The sequence below is a fragment of the Callithrix jacchus genome, chromosome 1 (genome assembly GCF_049354715.1).
Source record: "Callithrix jacchus isolate 240 chromosome 1, calJac240_pri, whole genome shotgun sequence".
NCBI classification, from domain to species: domain Eukaryota; kingdom Metazoa; phylum Chordata; class Mammalia; order Primates; family Cebidae; genus Callithrix; species Callithrix jacchus.
In genome coordinates, this window is record NC_133502.1 from 28,682,069 (window position 1) to 28,708,982 (window position 26,914).

Genomic DNA, 26,914 nt, shown 5'->3' on the forward strand with positions numbered 1-26,914 from the left:
TATGATTCTCAGCTTTGTGTGAACCTGAGGGATGCCAGGTTCATGCCACTTGCTCTGGAAGCCCAGATTTTGGTTTCTTTTTCCTAAACTACTTTTTGAGGCTTTTCCTAAAAATGTATATTCTAAGAGTCAAAGTAAGTGTTCCTAATTTGGTACCTGGATGAGAGTTCATGTCAGTTTTCATTGAGGCTAGAAGTTGAACCTGAGCCATTTTCCTGTCTGGCTGTACTTTGTCCTAACAGGCTGAGCACAGTGGCTCACACCTGTAATCCTAGCACTTTGGAAGGCTGAGATGGAGGATTGCTTAAGACCGTGCGTTCAAGACCAGCCTAGGAATATAAGATGCTGTCTCTAAAAATCATACAACCTTTTTTTTTATTTTTAAAAAATAGTCCTAGTGGCCGACTCTTACCAGGCCAGTCACCATGTCCAGGAGCCCCCGCTGTGGGATTATGTTCAGTTTCTGCGCTTTGTGAAGCGGAGCCTTTTGTCTGGCCATCCAGCCCCAAGGCATTTATGGCCTGGGTGTATTTCTGCTAGCAGGGACTTGAAAGCATCTGGCAGGGAAGGAAGCAGAATATGAAGGGAGGCTGGAGAGGGAGCGGGAGGGACAGGTGCAGCCATGGGAAGGGAGACTGGAGAGGGAGCAGCGAGGGGCAGGTGTGGCCACGGGAAGGGAGGCTGGAGAGGGAGCGGGAGGGACAGGTGTGGCCACGGGAAGGGAGGCTGGAGAGGGAGCAGCGAGGGGCAGGTGCGGCCACGGGAAGGGAGACTGGAGAGGGAGCAGCAAGGGGCAGGTGCAGCCACAGGGAAGGGAGGCTGGAGAGGGAGCAGCAAGGGGCAGGTGCAGCCACAGGGAAGGGAGGTTGGAGAGGGAGCAGCAAGGGGCAGGTGCAGCCACGGGAAGGGAAGGCAGCTCAGGCAGGCTGAGTGCATGTCGGTGATGAGATATGGAGATCCATAATTGAACTTCTCGTCTATCTTAGTCCAGTGGAGCTGCTGTAACAAAACACCGTGGACTGTGGCTCATCAACAGCAGGAATCTCTTGCTCACAGCTCTGGAGGCTGGAGGTCCAGGGTTGAGGCACTGGCAGGATCCATGTCTGGTGGGGCCCCACTTCCTAGTTCACAGCAAGCACCTCTCTGCATCCTGATGTGCTGGAAGAGGTGGGAAGCTCTCTGGAGTCTCTTTCATAACCCCATTCTTGAGGCTTGTCCATTTTCATGGCCTAATCACCTTCCAGAGGCCCTACTTCCTAACACCATTACCTTGGGAGTGGGAGTTTCAGCCTGTGAATTTTGGGGGGGACATGAACATTCAAGACTAATAGCACAGTCTTTCAGTATTTCGATTACTAAATGATGTGTAGTATTGAGTGGAGAGGGTAGCTGAAATCAAGGGGTTAAAATTGTAATACATTGGCCAGCGTTTTGCAAGTTTTCCTTAGCAGGTCTGTACAGACTCACTAGACAGTGTTGTATTTTTAAAGAAGATTAACACATGCTGGCAGGACCACTGCAGACAAATGGTAAGCTTGTTAATCTTTTCCTCCTTAATCAAAACGTGGCTTCATCGATCTTCCCTCTCAGATGATTGAGAGCTGAGACATAGAAGTTCTGTCTAGCAGTGTCTGTTCAATGCTGTAGTTGAACAGCACAATGAGAAAAGCAAGGAAGGTGAACTCCTCAGCTCCTGTGGGAGGGCCCTGCTTACTCTCCTGGCCTTCAGGTCCACAGTCAGAGCCTGCAGTGGTAACAGGATTCTTAGATGCCCGAGTGGGTCTGTAAATGTCTTAAAGCACAGCATACTCCTGAAAATCAAGCGTGAATCCCAGGTCTTTACTGTAGCTGCACAGCCAACCTCCTAGACTTTGTAGATGTGTTGGCTCTGACTTCATGTATAAATTTTTAGTGTGACCTGGCTATTAATTACTTAAATGAGAGAAAAAGACAGTATTAATTGCTTTCCCAAGTAGGTTGAAATCTTTTGTTTTCTAAATGAGGTAGGTAGGAGACGAAGGGTGTATTTCACTTCTGGGCCAGACACTTAGCTGCTAGAGCTCGCTGAGTGTCTGTTGGGAAGGTTTTGGTCCGACGTTTCAGCATCTCCCCAGCCAGGTAGTGGGCTTGATGGTAGGAGCACAGGACAGGGAGCAGCGCATCATCCCTCACTGCTCGCAACACTGAGACAGAGACGTGTCCAAGAGCTTCATCATGTAACAGGAACTCGTTTTTTTAAAGTTTAGTGCATCTCCCTAATATAATAAGATGTACCACATCGGTAAAAACATGACTAAATTTAAAAGATATCCTTTAGGCCTTGGCTGAACATAAGATATCTTTTAAAAAAAAAAAAAAAGGCCCGGGCACAGTGGCTCATCCCTGTAAATCCCAGCACTTTGGGAAGCTAAGGCGGGCGGATCACAAGGGTAGGGATTCAAGGCCAGCCTGGCCAATATAGTGAAACCCCATCTCTACTAAAAATACAAAAATTAGCTGGACATAGTGGTGAGCACCTGTAGTCCCAGCTGCTTGGGAGACTGAGGCAGAAGAATCGCTTGTACCTGGGAGATGGAGGTTGCAGTGAGCCGAGATCGTGCCACTGCACTTCAGCCTGGGCGACAGAGTGAGACTTCATCTCAAAACAAACAAACAAAAAGATACCCTTTTAGGCGAAGTGTGTTAAAATTTCTACAATCAGATTTGCGATATACCAAGGGGACAGAGTTAACTTTAGAAAACAAATCGAACCTGAGGGTGGGGGCAGCATCTTCCCATCAGGAGGCAGTTGTTGACTTTGAGACAGCTAGCATGGAGTCCAAAAGGCCTGATGTGGAAGATCCTGCTAGTAGAGTTCCTAAGTAAATGGTTCTCCTTTCTGCTGGTCAGATCATGATCAGAAGCATCTTCCTGTTCCTGGACCGCACCTACGTGCTTCAGAACTCCACACTGCCTTCCATCTGGTGAGTGTCCCTGTCTGCAGGGCTGCATCGCCCCTGCGGCTGACACTTTCCATCCCGTTTGTGCCTTCGGTGTGCTAAGGTGGTAAAGCATGTGTGATTACTTGTGCCTTCTTTTCTTCAGCCAAAATTGTTACAGTGGATGTAGGAGTCCAGATGGGTCTTAGCCTTGAAATACCAGGTGTCTAGCCAGCAGTGAGGAGTGGAATGGGAAGCTGGGACAGGTGGCTGACTTTGGTCATGAGGGTGGAGAAGGAGGGCCTTGGTTTCTCACTGACAGCTGGAGTTTGAGCCAGGCGCAGCTCTTTCCAGCATTACAGTTGAAACTCTGAGGAAGACTGCCTGCTGTCCATGGGGTCCCGGCCCTGAGGCTCTGCGGCCCCTTCGGAATGGCTTGCTGAGCCTCCCGGCCTCCGGAGCACATAAATGGCTCTCATCGTCCATCATCTTTTAGGGACTGTGTGCACTAGGGGTTCTGGGGCCCCTCCTCAGCAGCATTCACAGCCACCGACCCCTGCATGTTCTCTGCTGATGCCTCTGTGTCCTCTGTGACCACTCCATGGTGCTGAGGCCTGCTGCCTCCTGCAAGCCGACTTTGGACAAAAGCTGTGTCCAGTCTCACCCTCTGATTTGTCTTGTTCTCTGTTAATGTAGAGTTTCATTCTTCTCACCTTGGAACATAAAAGTGATGTTGCGGCTTCTCATGACCTAAAATGTTGCTTTTTCTACCCCCACCCACTGAGCACGCTGACCCGAAGCAGTGTGATTTCTGCTTTTGCCGTGCAGAGATTGCTCGTCTGAGATGTCAGTGACCTGCAAGTTACCAAACCCAGCAAGCGTCTTTTGTCCTTATTTTATACAGTATCTGTGCAATTTTATACCCTCTCCTTGCTGAAGCTTCCCTTAGTGCTATTGCCCTTCTGACTTCCCTGTGGAATTCCCACAGCTCTCTTACCAGACATCCATGTGGTCTACGAGAAGGCAGGCACTGCACTGAAAGGACAGCCTATGTCTGGGAAACACTGGGGAGGATGAGGGTGATCAAAGCAGATCATTTAGCATTTACTCTGTGCGAGGGAATGGTTCCTACTAATGTACTTGATCCCTAGAGCAGCTGTGTGGCGTGGCCATTATCATCCCCATTTTATACAAACTAGGGCCCAGAGGTTAAAATAGCTTGCCCTGCCTGGGTTGTCCGGCCCATAGTAAACACTTTTGAAAAGTTACTATTATTGATTTTAGAGACGAGTCTCACTCTGTTAACCCAGGCTGCAGGGCGGTGGTGCGATCAACTCACTGCAGCCTCAAACTCCTAGGCTCAAGCAATCTGCCTGCCTTGGCCTCCCCTGTAGCTAGGACTATAGGCCTGGACCATCACATTCACCTAACTTTTAAAAAATTTTTTGTAGAACCAGTATCTTGCTGTGTTGCCCAGACTGGTCTTAAACCCCTGGCCTCAAGCAGTCCTCCCACCTCAGCCTCCCAAAGTGCTGGGATTACAGGTGTGAACCACCATGCCCAATACTAAACTTTTAATTAGTATAGTTTATACCGTAACTGTCATAAAACTATAAACATTGTTTATAGCATTTATAGAATAAATGATAGCACCTCCAGTCTACCACAAGAGGCTAACAACCTGAACACGAGCATCAGTATAACAAGAATCCTGGTTGAGGTGTGCGTGGGCAGTACATGGTGTGGACACACTTTGTCCATCTCTGGGATGGGGAGGAGGGCTGAGGGTGAACCTTGGCCTATGCTTTGAAGACTGAGCAAGGGTGGTCAGGCAGATAAGAAAGAAGGAGAAGGAAGGAAGCAGGAAGTTCGAAGCCGGGTATCTCCTTCCATGGACGGCTAGGATGGCAGCATGACCAGAAGCAGCCTGTGTGGGAGTCGGTGGGGATGAAGTTGATGAGGGCCCTGAAGGGTTTTCAGCTGAGGCCGATGTTTTGAAGAGAAGATGCCAGTAACAGGGTAGAGGGTCACACGAGTGGAGACCTAAGTCTCCCTGAGTACTGGCTACCTGCCTGGCACTGCCCTCAAAGGCTTCACAGGCAGGAACTAATACATCTGATCCCCATTTTACAGTTAAGGAAGGAAAGGCACAGAAATGTTAAGCTCCTTGCCCAGAATCACACAGCTAGCAAGTAGTAGGGCCAAGATTCAAACACAGGCAGCTACCTGGAGCCTGCAAGTCTGGCCACTACACCTTCCTGCTCCGGTGTGGTAAAGTGCACGGAAGAACTGGTGTGCATGCAGCACGCCACGGACAGGAGAGGCCTGCGGTATTGTGGTGGGCAGTCAAGGAAGAGGTGGCTCCTGGGGCCCTCTACACACCTGTGTGGCACCCACCACCACTGCTGCTGCTACCTCCACCACCGTAATAGTAATTTTACAGCCAGGCACGGTGGCTCATACCTGTAATCCCAGCACTTTGGGAGACCAAGGCGGGCAGATCACGAGGTCAGGAGTTTGAGTCCAGCCTGATCAACATGGTGAAACCCCATCTCTACTAAAAATAGAAAAAATAGCTGGGCGTGGTGGTGTGCACCTGTAATTTCAGCTACTCAGGAGGCTGAGGCAGGAAAATCGTTTGAACCTGGGAGACAGAGGTTGCGGTGAGCCAAGATCATGCCACAGCACTCCAACCTGGGCAAGAGAGCAAGACTGTGTCTCAGTAATACAATAATTTTACTACTGCCACCATCACCACTCTTACTAGTGCCACCACTAACTGCCCACCACCATTACTACTGCCACCGTCACCACTATTACTATTGCTCCTGCCACCACCACCATCACCACTATTACTATCGCCACCACTACCCACCCACCGCTATTACTATGGCCACCATCATTATTACTGCCACCACTACCTGCCCACCACTATTACTGCTGCCACCATCACCACTATTACCACTGCCACCACTACCTCTCACCACTACTATTGCCACCACCACCCACCCACCATTATTGCTGCCACCACCACTGCTATTACTGCTGTCAGCGCCACCACCGTTACTACTGTCAGCATCACCACCGCCACTATTACCACTGCCACCACTACCTCTCACCACTACTGTTGCCACCACCCACCATCTCACCGCTATTACTACCACCACCATCACCACTCTTCTGTCACCATCACCACCATTACTACTGCCAACAGCACCGTCACCATCACCGCTATTACTACCACCACCGCCAGCACCCTTCCTGCCTTGAGGTGCCAGTTGAGGACTTCTGACTGGAGCCCAACACCTGCATTTTTGGCCCCACCTTAATGGAGCACGTGGTCACTGGGGGCAGAGTAGTGTTAAAGCAAAGCACAGAGCCCATAAGATGGTTTAGTGGACACTCAGTGGCAGTTGAACCATCTTCCTAACATTGCTAAGGCCATGAGCTGAGGACTGCGATGAACTCTGAAATCCACGTGCTTCTCTTCTCAGGGGAAAGCAGCTAACATTTGGTAGGAGAGCTCCCAGGGCTGGAAGGGAAGCTGCTGGGACGTACTTCATAAGGACACGGGGAAGAGGGTGCACGCTGAGGGCTGCTGCAGATGGAGCCAGGGCGGGGCAGGTGGGGCAGGCAGGGTCGTGGTACTCGAGTGCCTGAGTGTCTCCAGCCACTCACCAGGAAGGTGATGAGAACCCTGGGCTTCCATGGCAGATCGTGTCATACTAATTTTATTGTCAGTGGCATGCATGACCTAGCAGTGTCTTAGTGCCTGACTGCCCCCAGGAACATGGAGCAGTCCTGTTTAAGGAAGGAAATACATGGCACACTAGTCTGGCCAAAAAAACAGACGTTTTTAAAAAGGAATGCTTGGCATCTAGATGTAGAGAATTAGCAACTTCACATTTTTTTGATAATGTTGAATAGCATAGCTGGAGTTTCACCCATAACTTCTAAAAAGCAAAACTAAGTCGTCTTGTTTCTTACTGTCTGTACAGGGATATGGGATTAGAACTATTCAGAACCCATATTATCAGTGATAAAATGGTTCAGAGTAGAACCATTGATGGAATCCTGCTGCTGATCGAGCGTGAGAGGAGCGGTGAGGCCGTGGACCGGAGCCTGCTGCGGAGCCTGCTGGGCATGCTGTCCGACCTGCAGGTGAGCACGCTGCACTGGAAGATACCCGGGTACCTGCCCAGCTCCTCGCTCCAGAATAAATGGTTGTACCAAAGATGTTTAACAATGAAATCACAAAAACATGTTGGAAATAGGAGTTTTTAAAATTTGTGGGAGGGGAATGACTCTCAAGCTAACACCACACCAGGTGCCACAGAAGAGAAGATGGATCAATATGACTACATAAAATGCATGTTTTTCCTGGAAAATACACCAAAATCAGAGACAAAACCAGGTGACACGCTGGGGGAAAGTATTAGCAGCACACAGAACACAAAGGGCGAAGTTGTTTAGTGCAGCGTGACCCCAAGGCACCGGAGGAGAAGGACAGAGGAAGGACAGTGCAGCCGGGCTGGCTGGGTGACCACAGCTCCAAGTTCAGGTCATGGCAGCCTGCCCCTCAGAAACCAGGATGTGTTAGCACTCGAAAAGATAGTTTCCCTTACTGAAATTGGTTAGTAACTCTGCTCATTTCTTAGGTGTATAAAGACTCATTTGAACTGAAATTTTTGGAAGAAACGAATTGCTTGTATGCTGCAGAAGGCCAAAGGTTGATGCAGGAAAGAGAGGTGAGGTGATGGGATGTTTCGCTTCTGTGGACGAGCACCCGGGAGTACTTCCCTAATGTTCGCCTTTACACACACACGCAGGCGTTTCATTGAAATCTGAAAGCTGCAGTCTTGCCAGAATACCCAGTAATGAGCTTCATTCTGAGTATACTAAGAATTTAGTTTCCATTAACTTAGTAACTATTGCACTCCTCCGACAAGTAAAAAGCCAGTAAGATTGTTTCTGAAGTAAGTAAAATAACTCAAATTTAAGCAACATGAGAACATTTTAAAAATGAAATATAAATACAAATTATGAAATTTTTTATGTGTGTGAAGCACTGAAAAAAAAATTCCCAAAAAAGCCATGTGAAAAAACGTGTAATAGTGATAGGAACCCAGAAACATGCCCACTTTCCCACATAGCAGAGCAGAGTCAGAAAGGAGCCTGCCCTGTGGGCTGCCACCCAAATGGTGCATGCTACTGCCCAGAGTGGACCTTGGCCATGGGTTCCTTTATCCTGGCTTTGGGGAGGAAGTTTAATGTCGGACGCTGGACCTGGCTGCAGCTACCCAGGGCAGAGCCTCAGACCTTTCCTGTGATGTCTTGGGAAACGTGGGTGTACTTTGAGGTCTGCAGCCATGTTTGGTGTCCCCACGTGAGCAGCCAGCTTGCTGACTTGCTTTTGCTGACCCAGCTGTGCGGGCTCAGCACCTCACCCTCCTACCAGGTGCTGCTCACCTCCACACTGGCCTCGGGGATGGGAGGAGGCTCTGCGCACACCCCAAAACTTGATGGCGAGCAGGGACGACAAAGAAGTGCAGCCTGGGCGCTTGTTCTAAGATGGATGTTAGTCTCAGGAGCCTGCTCCTTGTCCCCCACACACTTCCACCCTACCTCTCCCTCCCTATTAGTCTGTGTTAACATTTGGCTTGAATGTATATTCTGATTTTTTAAAAAATTAAGGAAAACAAAATGTTGATTTCTTGAATAACGTCAGCAGTTGTTTTGTTACTGATCTGCTTGTTTTGTTTGGAAGGTTCCAGAATACCTTAACCATGTAAGTAAACGCTTAGAGGAGGAAGGAGACCGAGTAATCACTTTCTTGGACCACGGCACACAGTAAGTACCATTCACGCACCGAGCGTTCGTGTCTTCACCACGGCTGGAAGGTTCTCCTGGCTGGTTCTTGAAATAAAGGGTGTCTTTGTCAGTTCATTCAGTACTTTCTAAGAGTGTTTTTGCACCTAGCGTATCTTACTTATGTTATTTGGCATGATTTGGCATTTACAAATTACACTTTTTACCCAGTGCTTCGTCATGGCTTATTGTCTAAGTGGAGTAAATCTTGCTGAGATACCTGGCATCTTTGAGTTTTGAGATGGTCTATTTACGTTAATGGAGTCTTACTGAATGTTAGACTATTTTGATTGCAAACCTTCTGCTACACATTTTATATCGCTTTAATTTTATTTTTGGTGCTGTCACACAATTTTCTCTTTTCATCTGATGTTTTTTTTCTGTAAACCCGAGGTTGATGAGTAGTTAGGGAAATAAAAAGCTAGAGATTGTGTGAGCTTGCATGTCAGGCACAGAGGGTCCATTCTTGTGATGGGAGGCAAGAACAGAGGCAGAGGGGACAGCCAGGGAGAGACATGAAAATGATAGAATGTGCAGAACAGGACTCGGGGGGACTCAGCAGAGAAGACAGAGGAAGAGAGATGGAAATGGTACCATGTGCAGAACAGGACTCGGGGGGACTCAGCAGAGAAGACAGAGTGGAAGAGAGATGGAAATGGTACCGTGTGCAGAACAGGATGCGGGGGGACTCAGCAGAGAAGACAGAGGAAGAGAGATGGAAATGGTACCCTGTGCAGAACAGGATTCGGGGGGAACTCAGCAGGGAAGACAGAGGAAGAGAGATGGAAATGGTACCCTGTGCAGAACAGGACTCGGGGGGGCTCAGCAGAGAAGACAGAGGAAGAGACATGGAAATGGTACCCTGTGCAGAACAGGACTTGGTAGGGAAAGGGGCAGACAGGGTGAAGGAAAGGGACAGGATTATGACAGCATACAGCACGAAAACAGAGGATGCAGGAGAAAAGATGCAGTCACTCAGATGCGTGGAGTTGAAGGAGCCTGTAGGAAATCCAGGATCTTGAGCCAGGCCAGGGCAGCTTAGGGGCCACCTTGTGCTTCCATCCAACCAGGAGCAGAAGAGGAGCCCCCAGGGAAGTCCGGGGTAAATAGCGGAGAGAGCGGCTGCCACGGCCAAGCCCCACAACCAGGGTGTGCAAGTCACACAGCCTTCCTGAGCTCTGTCTGCTCTGCCCTTCTCTATAAGGTGACTGTAAGATTTAAATAAGATGGTACAGTAAAATGTTCCTTGTAAACTAGAAATGAAAGCTTGGGAAGATGGCTAAAATTAGCAATCCTTGGAATAAAGCAGATGCTCTGATCTTCTGAAAAGAACCTCTGAAGAATGCATTGTGCATAATAAAAGAGAAAGGCTTGAAGAACGGTTTTTGTGCACCCTGCGCGTGTGGTGGTCACACATCTCAGGCCTCACGAAGGAGCTTCCAGGATCAGCAGGAGCATGCTCAGTGATGATGGGAGGAAAAGGGAGAGGAGCCAGGGACAGAGGCGTGGAGCTGGAGGAGGTGGTGGCCTGGGTACCTGGAGTGGAGCAGGCATGTGGCTGCAGTGGACACCTGCATTGTACCGGATCTCAGGGGTTCTTCAGTGCCAGTCTGAACCACAGAAGGGGTGTGGCCTGTCCACCTGTGGCTCAGAAAAGTAACAGCAGTAGTGCTAAGAATAAATGAGAAAGCCACACTAAGGGCAGAAAGATGGGGAGAAGAAAGAGGTGAGCAACCAGCATTTTAGCTCTGAGGGAGAATAGTTGATCCCAGAAAATTCTCAGACCTGCAGACCTGAGGCCATGCCACATTTCAGTGACTGCCTGTCGCTGAGTGTGGATGTGGATGTCTGCACTGAGTCCAGATTGAACTGCTTGGCAAGCTTGTCAGGGCCCTAGACTCTGCCCTGGAATGTGTGTCTACAATGTGGGAAGCTATCAGGAAGTGACAGGAAATGCACACGATGGGGGCAAAACTGGAACGTGACAGCTGGCCCAGCACCCAGCCAGGGCAGGCAGCAGCCTGGATGTTGTTCTCAGGGGTGCCACCCACCTGTCCACTGCGTCCCTGCTTCCCTGGGCCCACCCGTGGGCCTGTTTGTGCTACTCAGTAGGTGGTTTTTAGAAAGCGCTTCCTTCAGAGTCATGAGCAACAGGAGTCGTCCATTTGCGTGAGGAAAACGTGCTTATCCTTCGGTTTCCGACTGCCTGTAGACTGCGTCTGTCATAGACAGACGCCCTCATCTTTTACAGAGAGCCAGTCTCTTTAAACTTAGTTTCTAACGCTTATTCTTTTTGCCCTATATAGGAAACCACTGATTGCTTGTGTGGAGAAACAGCTATTAGGAGAACATTTAACAGCAATTCTGCAGAAAGGTAGATTTCCTAATTCTTGTGCAAATTAAACTGAACAATTACCCTAAATTCATTAGGAAAGTAAGGAAAGCATTACAAATAGCACTGTTAGGATATTTGTTGTTTTCATAAGACAGTCATTAAAGAGCTTTTCTAATGAATACGTTCGCCGTGAAAGGAGAAAAAAATCAGTAAGAGAAATAGTGGAAGGCACTAAGTAGAGCTACAGTAATCACTTAAGATCCCATTGGCGGGAAGGCAGGGACCTGTGCACCACACACATGCTGAAACGTGGGTGCCTTAATCACTTAAAACCTCAGTGGCAAGAAGGCGGGGACCTGTGCACCACACACATGCTGAAACGTGGGTGCCTTAATCACTTAAAACCTCAGTGGCCGGAAGGCCAGGGGCCTTGTGCACCGCATGCATACTGAAACGTGGGTGCATTAATCACTTAAAACCTCAGTGGCCGAAAGGCCAGGGGCCTTGTGCACTGCATGCATACTGAAACGTGGATGCATTAATCACTGCTAAAACCCCAGTGGCGGGAAAGCCAGGGACCTTGTGCACCACATGCATGCTGAAACGTGGGTGCATTAGTCACCGCTAAAACCCCAGTGGCAGGAAGGCCAGGGACCTGTGCACCGTACGCATGCTGAAACGTGGGTGCGTTAATCACTTAAGATCCCATTGGCAGGAAGTCCAGGGACCTTGTGCACCGCACACATGCTGAAACGTGGGTGCCTTAATCACTTAAAACCTCAGTAGCAGGAGGCCAGGAACCTTGTGCACCACACGCATGCTGAAATGTGGATGCATTAGTCACTGCTAAAACCACAGTGGTGGGAAGGCCAGGGACCTGTGCACTACACACATGCTGAAACGCGGGTGCGTTAATCACTTAAAACCCCAGTGGCAGGAAAGCCAGGGACCTTGTGCACCCCACACATGCTGAAACGTGGGTGCAGTGAGCCTGATGCCGCTCCCCAAGCACACTCACTTCCTGTGCCAGGTCATCTTCACACATACTCAGGTATAGGGGATGCAGGGAGCTGTTCAGGCTGTTAGATTTTTGTGGGACTTCCTCACCTGTGGAGTTTGTGGATCTTACTATCAGGTAAGCTACTGACTAGGTGGTCTGCTTAAATAGAGTACACTTTTCTCCTGATTTTCTGGAAGAGAAGAGCAAACGTTATGGTCTGACTGTGCGGCCTTGACGTCCACTTCTCCCTAAGCGCTGGCCCAGGACCTGGCTGCAGCAGGAGGATGGCTTCTAGGAGCCTGCACCTTTCAGATCAATGCTCGATCTTTGTTCTGTTGTTTTTATTTCTAGGCTTCAAAGTGTGTTTCATTCTGTGAAAATTAAGAGCAGTCCAACCTTTATAACACTTTAGTACTTACTGTGACATTTCAGTGTTACCTTTTGAAACAGTGTTACCTGAAAGTCATTTTTTTTTTTTTTTGAGACGGAGTTTCGCTCTTGTTACCCAGGCTGGAGTGCAATGGCGCGATCTCAGCTCACCAAAACCTCCGCCTCCTGGGTTCAGGCAATTCTTCTGCCTCAGCCTCCTGAGTACCTGGGATTACAGGCACGCGCCACCATGCCCAGCTACTTTTTTGTATTTTTAGTAGAGACGGGGTTTCACCATGTTGACCAGGATGGTGTCGATCTCTTGACCTCGTGATCCACCCGCCTCGGCCTCCCAAAGTGCTGGGATTACAGGCTTGAGCCACCGTGCCCAGCCTGAAAGTCATTTTAAGTGTGTTTGGAAACTACAGGATTGTTTTCAAGCCATTGGGTACCTTAAAGTTTAATTTTGAGAAGGTCCTAAATGGTATCCAAATATATTCTGGTTTGGGTTCTATATTATCAGATAATAGTATTTTGCCTAATGAGATACTTCAGTGAAACCAGAATAATACGAAAAGGGAAGAGAATTAACATGATTGAGCATCTACTGTTACAAACAACTACACTTCACGTAAATATCTTTTAGAACAAATTTAAGACCAGCCTGGACAACAAAGAGAGGCCCTGGTTTTACCAAAATTATAAAAATATTTAAAAAGCCACAGGTGGTACATGCCTAGGGTGCCAGCTACTGAGGAGGCTGAGGTGGGAGGATCACTTTGGCCCAGGGGGTTGAGGCTGCAAAAGCCTGAGTGACAGAGCGAGAGACCCTGTCTCAAAAAAAAAGGAAAAAAGAAAAAGATTTCAATAGTAGAAATTTACATAAATTGTTCCAGTTCATACTTTGTTGAGCAAAATTATTTAAAGAAATGGTAAATTATATATGTAAAAGCTTACTCTAAATTTTATTGGAAGTATTTTAGTTACATTTTTTGAATTATAACATCATTATTTAGGGTTTTAGTAAAATAAAGTATGAAAAGTTTATTTGTCAGTAGATCAAAATGTAATTGAGAGAAATAAACATTTGGAACTCTAGGTAAGGATTGTGATAATAGCCCCACCATGTGTTTGCATACGTCTTTAAACACCTCGTATGTGTGGTGCCCACGTAGGCAGAATCGGAGACTGAATTGTATAACTGTTCACAGCTTTTATGCTCTAATCTGACTGTCTCTCAATAGTTACCATAAAGCAAGTATTTAGAAAATCTTCTGTGAGCATTTTTCTAATTGATGTATTGTTTTAGAAAACCCTTGTAAACTTCAAAAATCTAAAACACTGACAGCTTTTAAAAATGCACTTCAAAATATCTGGTGATGTTTTTCCCTTATAGTTTACTATAGGTATGAATAAGTTTAGTCCACTGTAAATTAGATTTGATAGCTTGTCCACTAACAAATACATCTTCTGGCTGATGGACCAAATCAGAAGTAACTTGGGAACATGAACCTCCCGGGTTAAATAGTTGGCATAAACGGAATTTTCTGACCACTGCTAACTTTAGTGAGAAAAGAAGGCTTTAGTGACATGAAGAAGTAAATAATACGTCTTCCAACATACTCAGAAAAAATGAGGTTCACCTAATAGGATCCAGATATTTACCCAGATCACCCTGCCCATATAGAGCTGTGATATGTGTACATACCCTCCCAATTTCTAAGCGGCGTATTCAATGTGGTGCACACCGTATTCTAGTTTAGTTGTTGCTAATGCTGCCCTTGCTGTCCTCTGCTGACATGTCCTACACATCTCAGGGCTTGATCACTTACTGGATGAGAACAGAGTGCCGGACCTTGCACAGATGTACCAGCTGTTCAGCCGGGTGAGGGGCGGGCAGCAGGCGCTGCTGCAGCACTGGAGCGAGTACATCAAGGTACTGGTGGGTTTGAGGCCGCAGGCGCGGGTGTTCCCTGCAGGGAGCAGAGCCCCTCGTGAGAACGCCCGGTGCCCTGGTAAAGGGAACTGGGCCATTGGAGGGGTCATTTGCATTTTCATCACAGATGGTGGGTGGACGGTAGGTCCATCTGCTTCCCAATCACCGGTGTGAATTTGTTTTTTAAGATACCACCAGCAGTGATTAATAACATCCAGGTACAAAGTATAACTTAAAGAACAGCTGTTTTGCTCCTCATCAGCATAAATATTGATTTGATTTACAGTCATGATTTTTAGGAGCGGAATCATTTTTGTAAATGTTGATCTTTCATGCCCTTTGCTCTGTGAGAACTGTTAACACTTGGCATATCAGGTTGCATTGTAGACTCTGTTTCTTAATGGTCCAGATTCAGGATTTACTACTTAAACTTGCAGGTTTCAAAAGCATTTCTTTGGCATCCCTGACAAGCCTGATCCAGCCTGTACAGAGAGTGAGTTCTTGGGCAGTACCTTGAGCTTTCCCGTGTCCTGCCTGGGAGAGCAGGTGCTGACAGAACCTCACTGAAGACTAGGGGCTCTCGGCCCAGGGCACCACCCCACCAAGGGGACACTTGTGGATGTCTGGAGACGTTTGTGTCTGTCTCAACAGAGAGGGTGCTTCTTGTTCTGCCGGGCGACACTAGGAGTACTGCTGAATGCACAGGGCAGCCCTCACCACAAAGAATTGCCTACCCAGAGTGCCACTGGTGCCCAGCCCAAGAAACCTCCTGAAGACCCTCTAATAGAGAAGTCATTTTCCAGACTCCCTTCATGGAAACGGGAGAACTGAGGCAAACAGCAGGACCCTTCACAGATAGCTCGTGTTTTTAGCATATGCCGGGGGCCTAGCATGAGTTTTCCAGCTTAAATGGTGAACATTCAGCAGGTACCTGTGTTTTTGCTTGTTGGTGACTATTCTTAGGTCCTATAATTAAAAGATAAAATTTTCAGAGAATTACGCTGAGAAAAATAAAAAGCCAATCCTAGGTACTTAACATACTATTAATATATTATTCCATAACATTTTGGAAATGTCAAAGTTCAGAAGTGGAGGACAGAGGAAAAGTTACCAGGGGGTAGGGACGGGGTGGGATGTATGGTTAGAAGAGGCCCCAGGAGGTAGCCTTCTGGGGGAATGGTTGGGATTTTGGCTGAGGTCATAGATGTGCACACCGAGATGAGTTACAAGTAAACTGGGCCATTTGAAAAAGTCTAGGGGTTAATGTGTTCGTATCCCAGTTGCTGCTCTGTAGTTTTGCAGACTGTTGCCATTAGAAGAAACTATGGAAACGAAGGTACTGGGATTGCTCTGCTATTTTTACCATAATGCAAGTCTTTCATTATCTCAATAAAGATTTCTATTAAATAAAAAAGCCAAATGAAGGCTTACATGCTGCTTTATGGAATAATCAGATCTGAAGTCATGTATCAGTCCAGCTTGGAAAGCCAGTACACACACAGCACCACTCCTGACAAGGTCTCGTAGAGTGCTATTGAACTGGAAGTTATAACTGAGTCACATTAAATCAGCCTTAAAGCTACTGAAAATTTAGGATTTTGCCAGTGAGACAGTCTTCAGGGGATAGGAATACATCTAAGTACGAGGAAAGGTTCACCTTTGCAGTTTTTAGTCTGGGTAATAAAAACCAGTGCATGGTGGCTGGCGCGGTGGCTCACACCTGTGATCCCAGCACTTTGGGAGGCTGAGGCAGGTGAATCACAAGGTCAGGAGATTGATACCATCCTGGCTAACACAGTGAAACCCATCTCTACTAAAAATACAAAAAATTAACGGAACGTGGTGGTGGGTGCCTGTAGTCCCAGAGACTTGGGAGGCTAAGGCAGGAGAAGCATTTGAACACGGGAGGCAGAGGTTGCATGGCGCCAACATCGCGCCAGTTCACTCCAGCCTAGGCAACAGAGCGAGACTCTGTCTCAAAAAAAAAAAAATCAGTAAGTGACCATCACTCCTCAGTGTCAGCAATAAGCAGCTCTGCTGTAACAAAATAGTAGTTTACATGCGACTCCACACATGCCGCCATCAAAATAAAGCTGGGCCTTATAGTGTTTGAGATGTTGAGTAAGAAGTGAGTCCCTCCACACCTGTGAGCCACATACTGCCCTCTCCAGGAGGATCTGTGCCCTTTCTGTTGGCATCCTTCCACCAGCCAGCTGTCTCACCTGTGTGTGACATGAGTGCCTCTGTGCATTCTATTGAGACAAGTTTTTTTTATATTCAGTAATTATATTCAGCTCCTCTTCAGCATGTATAGTTTATGTCATCAAATAGTTAACTGTTTATTAGCACCACACACAGACTTTTAGGAATGTTTAATACAGCATTTTTAAATTAAAAATACAAACTAGTCTGGGCGCGGTGGCTCACACCTGTAATTTCAGCACTTTGGGAGGTTGAGGTGGGTGGATCATGAGGTCAAGAGATCGAGACCATCCTGGCCAACATGGTGAAACCCTCTCTAATGAAAATACAAAAATTAGCTGGGCATGGTGGTGTGCACCTGTACTCCCAGCTACTCAGCAGACTGAGGCAGGAGAACTGCTTTAACCCAGGAGGCAGAGGTCCCAGTGAGCCGAGATCGCACCACTGCCCTCCAGCCTGGCGACAGAGGAGACTGTGTCTCAAAAAAAATACAAACTAGAAATAGCTTTTCATGGTTAGAAGTGATGGAGAAAGAAAACTGTAGCTAAGAAATCCCAGCAGATGTATTGAATTAGTAAGAATTAACTTGTCTTTGAGGAACTTATGCATAAACATTCTTTAAGAAGCAGTGGACATTCTCCCAGTCATTTGTAAGTTATCTCGAAAAAGAATTGTAAGAGCAAGGCATTATTGTATATCTAACTGTATATTGACACCAAGCACAGGGGCTCATCCCTATAAACCCAGCACTTTGAGAAACCAAGGCGGGAGGATTGCTTGAGGCCCAGAGTTTGAGACCAGCCTAGGCAATGTGGCAAGACCCTGTCTCTACAAAACTTTTAAAAAGATCAGCCAGATGTGGTGGCCTGAGCCTGTGGCACCAGCTTCTCGCAAGGCTGAGGTGGCAGGATGGCTTGAGCTTGGGAGGTCAAGGCTGCAGTGAGCCGTGATTGCACCACCCCCCCACACTCCAGCTGGGCCACAGAGTGAGGCCCTGCCCCATTTAAAAAAAAAAAAAAAAAAATCAAAAAAAATATATTCACTTAATTTTTGAAATATGAACTCAATTTGTGAAACTTTTAAAGTTACTGGGTATTTACTCTTAAGAGTAGTTTATATTGAACTATCCTGACTGTGTGATAGCAGGAGGAAATACTGTTTGGTGTTATAAGCATGTTGCTGAGTGGGTATTGATCTGCTTTTGTAGACTTTCGGGACAGCGATCGTCATCAATCCTGAGAAAGATAAAGACATGGTCCAAGACCTGCTGGACTTCAAGGACAAGGTGGACCATGTGATAGAGGTCTGCTTCCAGAAGAATGAGCGGTTCGTCAACCTTATGAAGGAGTCGTTTGAGACGTTCATCAACAAGAGACCCAACAAGCCTGCAGAACTGATTGGTAGGAAAATCTGGGTTTTTTTTTGAGACAGTCTCACCCATTTCTAGACGGTTTTTTTAATGTGGGAAAATAAGGCAAAACTCAACCAAATTTTTTTCCACAATGTTCAACCTGCTCCTGGGGTGTGTGGAAAGTGTTTTTATCAAGGTCTTATTAGGGCATACATTTTAAAAAGGGGGCACACCTGCATTCATGGGTGGAGGAGGGCATTTCCAGAAGGGAAGATGAGGTAGGAAATCTTTAGAAAAGAAATGATGCTTGACTTCACCAAAGAAGGAAGGGGTGATCCACCATCTTTGTATCCTCTGATCAGTATTAAAATAGGATATAATCAGGTGAGATCTCAAATGATAGCATATTTGAAATACTGTTTTTAAGTTGTACAGTGTTTTCACAATAATACCAAAATAATTTCAGAATTCATAGGCTTTCTGTAGTCAGTAAAAATTTTTTTAATTTGAAGGAGAAAGGGGGCAAAGAGAACTGTAATACGATGATGCTAGATTGACGTTGATTACGCTGAAGGTGCATGAAGCATGGAGCTCATTGTGCAGTTGTCTACTTTTCTGTGTGTTCAGAATATTCCATTGTAAAATGTTCAAAAGAAAAGAACTATAAAAGCAGCAACAGAAAGAATTGAGGAGGCAGTTTACCTTGGCTTTTGTGCCTCTGTTTCAGCTTTGGTTTCTCTCAAAAGGAGTGTTGAGCTTTTGGGAGTTTGGGCTTCTGGAAATCTTGAGTTCTATCACATGGGACGTAGGCCCTCCCTCCCGAGCCACCTCACAGATGGCTTGTGCAGCCTCAGAAACAGGAAGCCTGAGTAGAAATGCTTCTACCCTGCGTTGCCACCTTGGATACCCTGAGAAAGTCTTTTTCTTTGAGAATGTCTCCTCTGAGTTTATGACACCAGATCCCAGGAATGGGCACTCCTGCGTTTGGGGCAGCCATGTGTCCTGGAACCTGAGCATGTGATCACTGAACCCATTTTATTTTGAAATTCAGAGATTACATTTAGAGGTAAGACAGATAGTTCAACCTGCTTTAAACATTCAGTCCCTGGCTTTGTTAAAATTTTGGGAAGTATTTGCTCTCACATGACTTAAGAGTATTTATCTTAGAAAATTGGATATTTGCTTTTTCGTCATATAGTAATATCATTTTGGAAAGGTTCCAGAATGTTACTGTACAGTATTGCTTATAGAAATTAAAGATGCTATGTGTTTATATGTTTTTATGTAGTATTCCTATATGTTTATGCTCACAGCAAAGCATGTGGATTCAAAGTTAAGAGCAGGCAACAAAGAAGCCACAGACGAGGAGCTGGAGCGGACGTTGGACAAGATCATGATCCTGTTCAGGTTCATCCACGGTGAGATTTGGGCACTCAGAAAATGCTGCTTGATCTAGAGGTGTAAACACAGGCTCTGCTTTCTCAGAGCAGGTTCAACATGAGAATGGCGGTGTCAGTAGAGCCAGTTTGCATTAGAATGGACACTTCTAAGGGTTTTCAGCAGTTGAAGACTGACATTTGCTTATCCACGCTCTGATGCCTTGATTCTTCTCATCTGGTTATAAATAGGTAAAGATGTCTTTGAAGCATTTTATAAAAAAGATTTGGCAAAAAGACTTCTGGTTGGGAAAAGTGCCTCAGTGGACGCTGAGAAGTCTATGTTGTCAAAGCTCAAGCATGGTAAGCGTGCGGGGCCTGGGCTCCTCCCCTGCAGCTGAGGGGTGCTGCCCGCGTGCTGCCCCAGTCTCACTGCCTCCTTTGCTGTGTCCAGAGTGTGGTGCAGCCTTCACGAGCAAGCTAGAAGGCATGTTCAAGGACATGGAGCTTTCAAAGGACATCATGGTTCATTTCAAGCAGGTGAGTTGTGTTTCTTCAAGTAAAGCAGCAGATGCTTTAAAAAAGTATCTGCTGAGTGTGGTGGCTCATGCCTGTAATCCCAGCACTTTGGGAGGCTGGGGCAGGAGGCTTTCTTGAGGCCAGAAGTTCAAAACCAGCCTGATCAACATAGCAAGACCCTGTCTTTACAAAAGAAAAAAATTTTAAATGAGCAGGTAGGGTGGCACATGCTTGTAGTCCCAGCTACTAGAGTGGGGCTGAAGTGGGAAGATCACTTGAGCCCAGCGGTTTGAGGCTGCAGTGAGCCATGACTGCACCACTGCACTCCAGCCTGGGCATGAAAGTGAGACCTTGTTACAGATGTATGGATAGATAGCTAACTACGTAGATACATAGATAACATAGACACATAGATATATAGAAGACAGAGAGAGCAATACCTTGGCACAGATAGAGAATTAAGGTAGGTAGATTCAATGGATTAGATAGAATGAATGAATCTCATTCTAAACTATGTAAGAAAAAAATTGGCCAGGCGCGGTGGCTCAAGCCTGAAACCCGAGCACTTTGGGAGGCCGAGGCGGGTGGATCACGAGGTCAAGAGATCGAGACCATCCTGGTCAACATGGTGAGACCCTGTCTCTACTCAAAATACAAAAAATTAGCTGGGCATGGTGGCGCGCGCCTGTAATCCCAGCTACTCGGGAGGCTGAGGCAGGAGAATTGCCTGAACCCAAGAGGCAGAGGTTGCAGTGAACTGAGATTGTGCCATTGCACTCCAGCCTGGGTAACAAGAGCGAAACTCCGTCTCAAAAAAAGAAAAAAGAAAAAAATTACACTATTCTTGTTTCACAAGTAAATTTTAAAAGGAGAAGAAAAAGAAGCTCTAAACCTGTGGCAAGAATTTGATTTCTGTGAGTCTGGTGGTAACACCTGAAGAAGGGGAAAAGGCAGTTCCAGTGAGGCTTTGGATTTCACGGAGTATGTTCTTAAGACTGAGATAAATACTAACACAGATGAAACTTTGTTTGAAAAATTACAATTTATTTTGTTATAAGTTAATTGTTTCATGACTTTCTCAAATGATTATTTGTCTTGGATTTCTCTGTTTTTAGCATATGCAGAATCAGAGTGACTCAGGCCCTATAGACCTCACAGTGAACATACTCACGATGGGCTATTGGCCGACATACACGCCCATGGAAGTGCACTTAACCCCGGAAGTAAGTGTGCAGACAGCGTGCTGTCCGCTCCCACGGTCGTGCCCTTTCCAGGCAGATACATTGCCTTCAAGAATTGTTTAATGGGGAGTTTTTTAAAATAGCCCACTCAGTCCAAAATCAAACTGCTCTTATGGTCTTTGGAAAGCAGCATTAGAAAATGACCGCTTTTGTCACCCTCCGTGGCTTCTCCCAATGCAGCCTGTGTCCACCTGCTGACCTGCAGGGGCCCAGGAGTGCAGGCACTTGTTTGGAAGTGATGGCTGATTGAGCTGTGGTTGTCCGGTTGCTCTTTCTTTCCGTTGTAGACGTTGCTGACATCTTGGGAATGGCAGTGTTTAGCGTCTTTTTGTCAGCCACTGCTTTAGCCGCACTAAACTCTTTAGTGGAGGGTCTGCACATCGGAGGTAGAATTCTGTGCCCAGTGAAGTTAAAATCAGCAGGAGACACATTACGTGCACCATTCATTATAATACTGGGCAAAGAGAAAGGGCTGAAACCAGTCTGGGATCATCAAAGACGTCCTGGAAAAGGCATCCCTTAAGCCTGATCTCAACCAAAGGTGAATGATCATTTTCTCAGCTGAGAGGGGAAGAAAAACTTACAGCGACAGTGGTCGCATAATGTCATTCCTTTTCTCACCCATCATAAGGGTCATGGCCAGTGCTCCTTTAACAAAAGACAAATTAGGAGGAGAAAACCATAACAAATTTATTTTATCAGAGTCTTACTTAACACAGCAGGCTTCAGAAATGAAACCAAAGAACCAGGGCAGCTTAGGTTTGATCAAGAATGGGCAGCCATGTAGAAATAGGTGTGTTAGTCTGTTTTGCATTGCTCTCAAGGAGTACCTTAGGTGGGGTAATTTGTGAAGAAAAGAGGTTTCACTGGCTCACGTTTCTGCAGGCTCTACAAGCATGGCACCCATGTCTGCTAAACTTCTGATGAGATCTCAGGAAGCTTTTACTGAAAGTTGAAGGCAAAGGGAGAGTAAGCGGCAGAGAGGGTGCACGAACGAGGCAGTGGGAAAGCGCCCAGACTCCTAAACAATCAAATCTGGTATCTCTCATTACCTCAGGGAAGGCACCAAGTCATTAATGAGGGATCCACCCCATGACGCAAACACCTCCCACCTCCAACACTGGGGATCACATTTCAGTGTGAGATTTAGAGGGGACACACCCAAAATCTATCAGTGTGACTAGACACAAGGGTGCCATCTAACAGTAATAGAGCAGTGGGAATCCAGTAGGCCTGTCTGTTCAGATTCTTCTTGGCCTCTCTGGGCAGTGTTCTTTCCTCCCAGGTGTCGGGCAGGACTTAACTGTCAGCAAGGCAGGTCAGAGAACTTCTTAATGTCCAGATACTACACAAAAGGGCAGGGGAAGGATAGATTAGTATCTTTAGGTTTTAAGGCTGGCTTTGGGAAAGAGGGGTTCAGGTTTTCTCTGACCCGCCTCAGGGAAGAGGAGTTCTCGTTCCAGGACTCACTTTGGTGGAGAAAGTGGGGTGGGAGGTCAGTGAGAGAGCTTGCTTCTGAGGCATCCCTGTCAGACTTACAAAATATGTGCAGGATGCTCAGAGAGAGCCAGGCAGCCCACTTTCCATGTTGGCCATGTGGTGGTGTCCCTCCCGCTCTCCGCAGATGTACGTGCTCCTACATCATTCCCTTTACCCTTGACATTTGAGTGGCTGTCTCCCAAGAATAGAAAGTACCCTGTCAAATGAGGGCATTCACCTGATGTCATGCTTTCATCCCATTTCTACTGGCTCTCTCAAATATGTCCTTTGTAGTATTTTTTTCTGGTACCCAGTTGAGCCCAGGACCCAGGCGGTCTTTGGTGCTCCCTTGTGGGTAGCAGGTTCAGGTTGTGCAGGTCCAGCCAGATGCCCCATGTCCCCATCAGGATCCTGGCAGGAGGCATGTGCTACCATGTGTTGCAGTATCTTGATGACGTGCAATAGAATCCTTCTGTTAAGGTGGTAGCTGGTTCCTCCACTGTAATTACTGAGTAATCTGGGAGGAGACATTTCAGGACTGCGTAAACATCTTAATCCTCATCCAGCTGTCAGCTGTGTGGCAATTCCTGCCTGAATTAATGTTTACCTTCGTGAATGGGGATTTTTTCCCAGTTCTGTTGTTTCCTTGTATTTAGAAGTTGACTTTCTACTCTAAGGAAGAGCCCTCCTTTCCACCCACTTTATTTGCTTATTTCTTTCTCTCTCTCTATCACTAAGAACTCATGGATTCTTAATTGATGTACTTGCTCTCATGCCTAAATTGTCCCATATGTGGTCCGTGGTTGGCCACCCTTAGGCTGGCTCCTTTGCTCTTTGATATGCCCACATCATTTTTTAGTACTTTTTTATTTTCTAGCAAAAGATGTTTGAGGCTTACGCTACTATATTTTTTTAATGTGGTAAAATATACTTTAACATACAACTTAGCATTTTAATGTGTATGGTTCAGAAACATTAAGTGCAGTTGTACCTCAGTATCCATGGGGTACTGGTTCCAGGACTCCCACAGATACTAAAATTCACAGACTTATTTCATGTAAGCGTGATATCGTACATAACCTAGGCATACCCTCCCATATACTTTAAATAATCTCTAGATTCTTTATAATAGCTAATAAATGCTATGTACATAGTTATACTGTATTGTTAATAACAGACTGTTCAGATTCTTCTTGACCTTTTAGGGGATTAATGACAAAAAAGTTCGTACATGTTCAGTACAGACAACCTTCCTTTTTCTTTTGAAAATTTTTGACCTGAGATTGGTTGAATCCATGGCTGTGGAACCCACGGACACAGAGCCAGTGGTACATTCACAGGGTCACAGAGCTGTCACCCTGTCTGTCCCAGAATTTTCCATCACTCTGTTAGTAGTTCCTCCCCAACCTGCTCTCCTCGGCAGCCACTATCTGCTTCCTATCTCTATGGACTTGCCTATCGTTGATATTTCACATGAATGGAATCATACAACATGTCAACTTTTGTGTCTGGCTTCTTTGACTTAACGTGCTGTTTTCAAAGTCCATCCGTGCCGTACCACACATCAGCCCTTCATTCTTTTTCTGGCTAACATCACATTGTATGGGCAGGTCATATTTGGTTTATCCATTCACCACATGTTGGACATTCGGTTATTTCTACCTTTTGGCCGCTGTGAACAATGCTGCTGTGAACACAAGTGTACAGGTTTTAGTTTGAACACCTGTGGTCGCTCCTTTTGGGTATATACACACCTGTGATCGCTCCTTTTGGGTACGTACACACCTGTGGTCTCTCCTTTTGGGTACGTACACACCTGTGGTCTCTTCTTTTGGGTACATACACACTTGTGGTCGCTCCTTTTGGGTACGTACACACCTGTGGTCTCTCCTTTTGGGTACATACACGCCTGTGGTTGCTCCTTTTGGGTATATACACACCTGTGGTCGCTCCTTTTGGGTACGTACACACCTGTGGTCTTTCCTTTTGGGTATATACACGCCTGTGGTCTCTCCTTTTGGGTATATACACGCCTGTGGTCTCTCCTTTTGTGTATATACACACACCTGTGGTCGCTCCTTTTGGGTATATACACACCTGTGGTCGCTCCTTTTGGGTATATACACACCTGTGGTCTCTCCTTTTGGGTACGTACCTGCCTGTGGTCGCTCCTTTTGGGTATATACACACCTGTGGTCTCTCCTTTTGTGTATATACACACCTGTGGTCGCTCCTTTTGGGTATATACACACCTGTGGTCTCTCCTTTTGTGTATATACACGCCTGTGGTCGCTCCTTTTGGGTATATACACACCTGTGGTCTCTCCTTTTGTGTATATACATGCCTTTGGTCACTCCTTTTGGGTACGTACACGCCTGTGGTCTCTCCTTTTGGGTATATACACACCTGTGGTCTCTCCTTTTGGGTACGTACCTGCCTGTGGTCGCTCCTTTTGGGTATATACACACCTGTGGTCGCTCCTTTTGGGTATATACACACCTGTGGTCTCTCCTTTTGTGTATATACACGCCTTTGGTCACTCCTTTTGGGTACGTACACGCCTGTGGTCTCTCCTTTTGGGTATATACACACCTGTGGTCTCTCCTTTTGTGTATATACACGCCTGTGGTCGCTCCTTTTGGGTACGTACACGCCTGTGGTCGCTCCTATTGGGTACGTACACGCCTGTGGTCTCTCCTTTTGGGTACGTACACGCCTGTGGTCGCTCCTTTTGGGTACGTACCTGCCTGTGGTCGCTCCTTTTGGGTACGTACATGCCTGTGGTCGCTCCTTTTGGGTACGTACATGCCTGTGGTCGCTCCTTTCGGGTATATACCTGGGAGTGGAACTGCTGGGTCATGAAGTAGCCTGTAGTTTCAGTTCCTGAGGAGTTGCCAGACTGTCTCCCACAGTGGCTGCACCAGCTTCTATTCTAGTTAGCAATCTCGAGCGCTTCAGCTTTTCACCTCACCTACGCCTGTGATTTGCCTCTTTCATTGTAGCTGTCCTGTCGCTATGAGCTCTCTCATCTTGCCATGATTTGCATTTCCCTGATGACTATTGATGTTGAGCATCTCTTCATGTTCTAATTGGCCATTTGTGTATCTTCTTTGGAGAAATGTCTGTTCACGTGCTTTGCCTAGTTTCTAACTGGTCTGTTTGTCTTTTGTTATTAAGCTGTAAGAGCTCTTTGTATTCCAGATGCTAGACCCTTATCAGACCTGTGATTTGCAAGTGTTTTCTCCCAGTGTGTGGGTTGGTTACCTTTTTACTTTTTACTTTCTACAAAAGTTTTTAATTATGGTAAAATCACATTTATTTTCTCTTTTGTTACTTTTGGTGTCATGTCTGAGAAACCATTGCCAAATCAAGATCACAAAAAATTTACTAGGCCAGGTGCAGTGAGTGCCTCACACCTGTAATCCCAGCACTTTGGGAAGCCAAAGATCACTTGAGCCCAGAAGTTAGGATCAACCTCAACAACATGGTAAAACCCCGTCTCTACAAAAAATAGAAAAACTAGCCAGGTGTGGTGGTGCCCGCCTGTAGTCCCAGCCACTCAGGTCGAGGTAGGAGGACTGCTTGAGCCTGAGAGGTCAAGGCTGCAGTGAGCTGTGATCGAGCCACTGCACTCTGTCCTGGACAACAGAATGAGACCCTGTCTGAAGAAAAGAAAAGAAAAGAAAATACCACTATGTCTTCTCCCAAGAGTTTTAGAGTTTTAGCTCCTATGTTTCAATCGACCCATTTTAGGCCTGGAATGGTAGCTAGCGCGTAGTAAGTACCTAAATGATAGCATTATGATTATAATTAGCATTGTTAATGCTGACCCAGTCCCAGGAATGAATCCCAAGGAGATGATTTTTAGGGAAGATAGGCACTAAGAGGTTTATCACAAACCATGGTACTTCTCAAGGCAAAAAGAAAAAGAAAAAAGAGCGTTATCACATTATTGACTTTTATTTTTTAGGTTTGTAATGATGTAGTACATACATTTCCTGAAAGAGTTCCTTTCCTTTAGATACATGGAAATACTGACAAATGAAAGTATATTATGCCTGGGATTGAGTGTCATTGAAAATGGGTAATAGGTCGAAGGGCCAGTGGCACAATGGATAACGCATCTGACTACGGATCAGAAAATGGGTAATAGGTACATCAGGTGATTTATACGTTTGGTTTCATAGACAGGTAACTCTTGGGTTGAGTTTTGAAGCATGAAGAGGAGATTGCCAAGCAGATGTGAGGTTGGCAGGAACATCTGACGGGCACAGCTTAGACAGAAACACAGAAACCAAAAGGGCACGTCATGTCTAGGG

The 26,914-nt window shown here is 46.3% G+C and overlaps 1 protein-coding gene across 8 annotated transcripts in view; it reads left to right on the forward strand.

Annotated features, from left to right (window-relative positions):
* Positions 1 to 26,914, forward strand: part of CUL4A (cullin 4A) — a 57,944-nt gene that overhangs the window by 15,379 nt on the left and 15,651 nt on the right. For 7 of the 8 annotated variants that reach the window (XM_035294657.3, XM_035294658.3, XM_078335282.1 and 4 more), the window contains 12 exons: positions 1,460 to 1,529; positions 2,890 to 2,963; positions 6,917 to 7,079; positions 7,577 to 7,666; positions 8,686 to 8,768; positions 11,093 to 11,160; positions 14,308 to 14,426; positions 17,836 to 18,028; positions 19,293 to 19,397; positions 19,608 to 19,718; positions 19,810 to 19,895; positions 20,990 to 21,097. In XM_035294657.3, the coding sequence (XP_035150548.1) occupies positions 1,460 to 1,529; positions 2,890 to 2,963; positions 6,917 to 7,079; positions 7,577 to 7,666; positions 8,686 to 8,768; positions 11,093 to 11,160; positions 14,308 to 14,426; positions 17,836 to 18,028; positions 19,293 to 19,397; positions 19,608 to 19,718; positions 19,810 to 19,895; positions 20,990 to 21,097 (1,270 nt within the window). Of the gene's footprint in view, positions 1 to 1,459; positions 1,530 to 2,889; positions 2,964 to 6,916; positions 7,080 to 7,576; positions 7,667 to 8,685; positions 9,991 to 11,092; positions 11,161 to 14,307; positions 14,427 to 17,835; positions 18,029 to 19,292; positions 19,398 to 19,607; positions 19,719 to 19,809; positions 19,896 to 20,989; positions 21,098 to 26,914 lie in introns of all 8 variants that reach the window. The other variant, XR_013521372.1, reaches the window with a different exon arrangement.